This window comes from Dipodomys spectabilis, unplaced genomic scaffold, assembly GCF_019054845.1.
Source record: "Dipodomys spectabilis isolate Male_0828 unplaced genomic scaffold, ASM1905484v1 ptg000424l, whole genome shotgun sequence".
Lineage (NCBI taxonomy): Eukaryota > Metazoa > Chordata > Mammalia > Rodentia > Heteromyidae > Dipodomys > Dipodomys spectabilis.
Genome location: NW_024871101.1, coordinates 3,250,497 through 3,256,227, shown reverse-complemented (window position 1 = coordinate 3,256,227; position 5,731 = coordinate 3,250,497). Strand labels below are relative to the sequence as shown.

Genomic DNA, 5,731 nt, shown 5'->3' with positions numbered 1-5,731 from the left:
TAGAAAGAGTTCTAAAAAGGTATGGGGGAGGATGGGTACGTGCTTCCCAGTTCTGGGGCTTGAACTCAGGGCCTGGCCACTGTCCCTGAGCTTTTTGGCTCAAGACTAGCACTCTATCACTTAAGCCACAGCTCCCCTTCTGGCTGGCTTCTTTTGGTACTTTATCAGGAATAAGAGCCTCATGGACTTTACTGTCTCAGCTGCAAACAACAATCCTCAGGTTGTAACAGTTCCCCCATTGTAGCAAGGATTACAGGCATGAGCCACCAGTGTCCAGCGCAAAATGTTTATTTTTAATCAAGAAAATGAATCTTTGATCCTAATGGAAAGACTTGAAAAAAATCATATTAAGTGAAATAAGCCAGAACCAAAGAAACATAGGCTCCATGGTTTCCCTCATTTTTAATAATTAGATGTGTAAGATAGTCTTGGCAGAGAATCATATTAGCTCAATAGCTGTGTACATATGACCATATAAAGTGATACTAATTGAAATGAACTCCAAGACATGTAAACAACAGGTCTTTTTTTTTGGTTGTTGACCTTGTTACTGCCAATGTACTATATCTAGTTCTTTTCCTTTTATTTTATTTCACTTTTCTTTTTCCATTGGTTTATCCCTGGCAATCACTGTTTTTGATTCTGGTACCCTGCATCTTACATTTATCTGATTTGGGGAAGGTAAGGGGAATAACAAAATACTGCAACAAGGACAAAGGATGACCCATTGCAACAATAATATCCACAAGACACTATGTCGGAAATGAACTTTACAACTTTAGGGGTGGGGAGAGGAGTGGGGAGGGAAGGGATGATGGGAGAAAAACAAAAGAGTGGGTAGCAATGTTCAACAAGAAATGTACTCATTACCTTACTCATATAACTGTAACCCCTCTGTACAGCATCTTTACAATAAAATATATAAAAATTAAAAAAGAATGATCCTTATTATTTTGTTAAGAAATAAAGATACTTTCATGAATCTGATAGGCCTATGGTTAAAAATAATATTAATTATGTACTCCAAAATTTAAAATTCTTTTTCATTAAAAAAAATCTTGCTCAGAAGCCCAACAAATAAAAAGATGAGTACTCCTGAGCATCAGGTGAAAAAAGGTGAAAGCACAGAGGAATGAGGAACTGAAGTCTAATCCTCACTCAGATAATGGCCACTTGGGAATTTTTGTCATCCTAGAGCAACACTTAAAGAGCAATAGTTTTATCTCTCATGTAATAAAGTTTTAATACAAAGAAATCTCTGATTCTCTTTTGGACCAATTCAGTTTCATAAATTGAGTCCTATTTTAGGAGGTCTCCTATAAATACAGTGAGTAAATGACTTGACCAACTGAATGGGTAAATTAACATTTGTAAGTGAACTGAATCAAATTTTAGAGTTGTTGTCTTTGTTGCTCAGATGAATGAGATTAAAATTAAATATAACTGGATATTGAGAAATAGCTGGGTAAAAATTATCAACTAAGATTGAATGTATATAACTGAACTGTGTTTTAAAGTTACTTTATAAATAAATATATTTGTACACATAAACTCTTTCCTCTATAATAGAAAACTCTGAGGACATATACATGCATCTGCTTTGCCTAAATCCATACGTCTCTCTTTTGTTCATTAGGGAATTCCCCTTTTATGAACAAAAACTTCCTCCTCTTCCATATGAAATCTATGTGTCAAAATATTCTACTCACTCCTTATCCATCTACCCATGTCTGGCCAAGGTTTTGGAAAATTGTGTTGGGTAGATGACTCAGATCCACTGGACCAGAATGGGAACTAATGTCTCATAACTATATTAGCTTCTCAGGTGAGTAAGCTTTAAAGGATCAAGCTGTAGGACAGCTGGGAGAAAAAAGTTAACTAGATTTAATTAAAAGAAAACTAGCAACTACTAGGACCAGAGGCTTAGCATAATTGGTAGGGCAGCAACATAGTAAGTATGAGGTCTTCAGTTCATATCCCAGTATCACCCCCAGGAGGGTTTAGGAGTGGAGCCAGAAATCCCCCATTAAAATATTACACACTATACACCACCATGGTATATCTACACACTGAATTAATGTTATGTGGTACATGGATTTTTTTTATTAAGTAATGGATTTTTATTACGTGAAAACTTAATCACTAGAAAAGGAAACATTTTGGATCCCTTGGTTTAGTTTTGACTATTAAATGTTCCTATAATTATTAGGACTATCTTTTATAGCAAATCAGATTCTTGCCTAACTTGGAAGTGATAAAAACCTAATCCAAGGAGATACATATAGAAAAATGTTACAACTTATAAAGTCCTGTGGATACTAATAAAAATAATTATGAAAAACCTTATTGACTATTTTGTCATAAGTGATACATAACACAGGTAATGAATTACCTCACTTAATTTTCACCAAATCAAAGTCTGACAATATTTTCATCTCAATTGAAAAGAATTACAGAATACCTAGACAATAAGTACCCTAGCCAAATTTCTACCAAAAAAAGAAAAGAGTCATACATTTTATTTGCAGGGGAGCAGCCTTCAATCTGGTTCCCTACTACCTCAGCCAGATCTCCACTTCTGAATTTTTACTGGTAATTGGGAATAAGATATTTGTCTGCCTGGGCTGAACTCAGCCTCCTAAGTAGCTAGAATTATACATGTCATCCACCAGTTCTGGCTTTTTACATTTTTTCATTAGAAATTTAGTAAATAAAATAGTAGGATGGGTAGATGGTAAGCAATCAGTACATGTCAGACTCACCATTTTTTCCAACTTCCAGTGAGGATCCAATAGGAAACTGAAAGGCTGGGCACCTGGAGGTAATTGCATGGAGAAGCAATTCTTGCAAACACACAGAAAAGGAAAGGAAGTGTGCTCATATTTGTATGCCCAGACCAGCACTCTTGACTTATAAAACCTGAGAACAAAACAGGCTCCTTGTTGACCCTTGTAGCATGCAGGGGCTAGTGTTACATAACATTCACTTAGATCTTGCTCCCTGTGAAGAGCCCTAGCAAGACAATCACCATTTTGTGCATAAAAACTCCAATTTGAGACAAGGCCTATTTCCAGCATATGAGCTTAAGTCCCCAAAATGATCACAGATGTCCCATTTACACCCTACCTGATAAGTTCCCCTAGCAACAGCCAGTGTGTGAGAAGTTGGAAAGTCCCCAGAGCCCTGAGACCCCAAGTGTTGCATTGCCAGCATATTTTCTGTAGTTTAGTTTGCTAAATCAAATCTAATGAGACTGTTACAAGACTGTTATAAAATGCTGGCTAAATTTCTGCTAAAATTGGTAAAGAATAATCAATTGCACTAACCAATAAAAATGTGACAAATCTTACTAACCCTTAGCTACCCAATTGTTAGCCAATCATGTAAGTGCTAGGTTGGAAACCCCCTTTCCCCTTCTTTACTTGTGATAAAAACCCTGCCACTCCATAAGATGGGGATCTCAACTCTGACCCACTTTGCTGGTGATGGTTGGGAGTCCAGGCTTGAGCTTGTAATAAACGACTCTCATGTGCTTGCATCGGAATCGGCTCCTTGGTGGTCTTTGGGGGTCCCTATCTGGACAAAACACCTGTCTTTCCTTTCTTTCAAAAGAGCGACTACAAATAAGTAAGAAATGTAGTGGTAAGAGTTTGGTAGTGGTATAAATGGACTCCTTAACAATCATCATCAAGCCGACTGCTGTGCATCAAGTAAAGCAAGGAAGAACGTTTCTCTTTCCAATTTCATCTCTGATTGCTTTTAAGATGTCATGCTGATACCATTTATTCCTACTATCCACCCTTTTCAAAAAGTAAAATATTTTAAAATATAGTTTGAATACTAAATTTGAACCTAAATTTGAATTCATTCATTTTAATACCTTATATTATTTTTCCCTCCAAATTTTATTGTTATTATAAAGATATAGAGGGGCCAAACTACATAAGTCAGGTAATGAGTACATGTCACCCCTTCTCTCACCCTTTCCCACGTTTCTCTACCAACCCCACCCACAAGTTGTATAGTGCATTTTCAACATAGTGTCTAGTGAGTACCACTACTGCATTTGTTAACTCTTTGTGCCTCCATTTTTGTGGCCCTCTTACCCTCACAAAGACAGATAAATGAACAAACAAGACAAAAAGTAAAGAAAACAAAAACAGAAGCAAAGAAGAAATCTCTTGTTTCCATTTCCTTATACTACATTGTTTTTTTTTTTTTTTTAGATTATAAAAACTTCCTCTTTAATCAAGTCTTGAAACACAGAACAGGTTTCTTGAATAAAATGGAAAATTTCAATACATTGAGAGATAAATCCACAAGTCACCAGACATACAATACCCAGTAGGAAAAAATAAAATAGCGGGTTTACACAATCCCTGGTATAGCCATGGTCTGATTCTTAAGACGCTTCCTCCCTCTGTCAAGTGCTCTGTGGATACAGAGCACACCATGACTTCTGAGATCCCACTTATCTGAGCTTGAAGCCCACAAAGCACTCCTCTGGTAGGGCTGTGGTGGTGGCTGTACTCAAGAAGCAAAGCAGTTTTCAGCACATTCAAACAGTGTATCAAACATCCTTTAAATATCAAAGTGAGAAATAAGAAAGCAACATATTCATGCTATGAGAAAGATGTTAGAAAGGACAGGCTGTGTAAAGTTGAGGTTGGAAATGGTTCTCCAGCTTCATTTCTTTGGCTTGTTGGGTAGTGGCCTCCGGAACAGCAAGATATGAGGTTTTGGTTCGTGGATCATATAATGAACCCATCCCTGACTCTGTTGAACGCCAAGATTCCTCCATTCAGATTCAGACATCAAATGGGTTTTAGGGACAAGTTTGGCTATGTCCTTGGGTAACATGACATGCCGGTATTCGAACTCCTCATCGTCGTATTTATCCGAATAGTAAATTTGTTTATGCCACATGACTGCTCCACCAGCGAATTTCCAGCCGCGAGCTCCCAACCTCCAAACAACTCCCGACAGCACTCTACATTGTTTTTTTTTTAATTGTGAAAATACCATACAGAGGAGTTACAATTACATGGGCAAGATGAGTACATTTCTTATCAAGCATTGTAGCCTCCTCCTTTGTTTCCCTTTCCTATCCATTCCCATCTCCTCCCCACACCATTCTCACCTCCTAACCCCCCATTCGCCCCCTTCCCCGCCAAAGTTGTAAAGTTCATTTTTCGACATAACGACTTGGACATCTCATTGTTGCAATGGGTCCACCTGTAACCATATTTTTTTCCTTCCCCCTCCACAAATTATACCAACATCAAATACAGTGAAAGCAGGGGTTATATCGTGGGGGAGGGACATACAAAGCAACAAAGAAATCATCTTATAAATAGAAACAATCACATGAAAGAAAAAAACATTTGAATACTTATCTTGGGGTTCATTTCACCTAACATCAACTTATCTGATCTTTTCTGCTTGTCTAATATACTAGTTATTGCAAATAAGGGAAACCAGGGGGCCTGTTTCTTTGGGCCTGGCTTACTTCACTTAATATAATTTTTTCCCCAACAACAAATCCTCAAAGAAAAAACTGCCTAATAAATAAGTGGGCTAAAGACTTAATGAGAAACTTCTCTGAAGAGGAAAGAAGGATGGCCAATAGACACATGAAGAAATGCTCAACCTCCCTAGCCATAAAAGAAATGCAAATCAAAACAACATTGAGATACCACCTCACCCCAGTTAGAATGGCTATAATCAAGAA

At 37.4% G+C, this 5,731-nt stretch overlaps 1 protein-coding gene across 1 annotated transcript; it reads right to left on the bottom strand.

The window, feature by feature from the left end:
- Positions 1-4,229: 4,229 nt before the first annotated feature.
- On the bottom strand, positions 4,230-4,981 carry LOC122097661 (cyclin-dependent kinases regulatory subunit 1-like). The gene has a single exon (XM_042668269.1). It carries the CDS (start codon positions 4,924-4,926, stop codon positions 4,687-4,689), a length of 240 nt encoding a protein of 79 aa, XP_042524203.1. The 5' UTR covers positions 4,927-4,981; the 3' UTR covers positions 4,230-4,686.
- Positions 4,982-5,731: the final 750 nt, after the last annotated feature.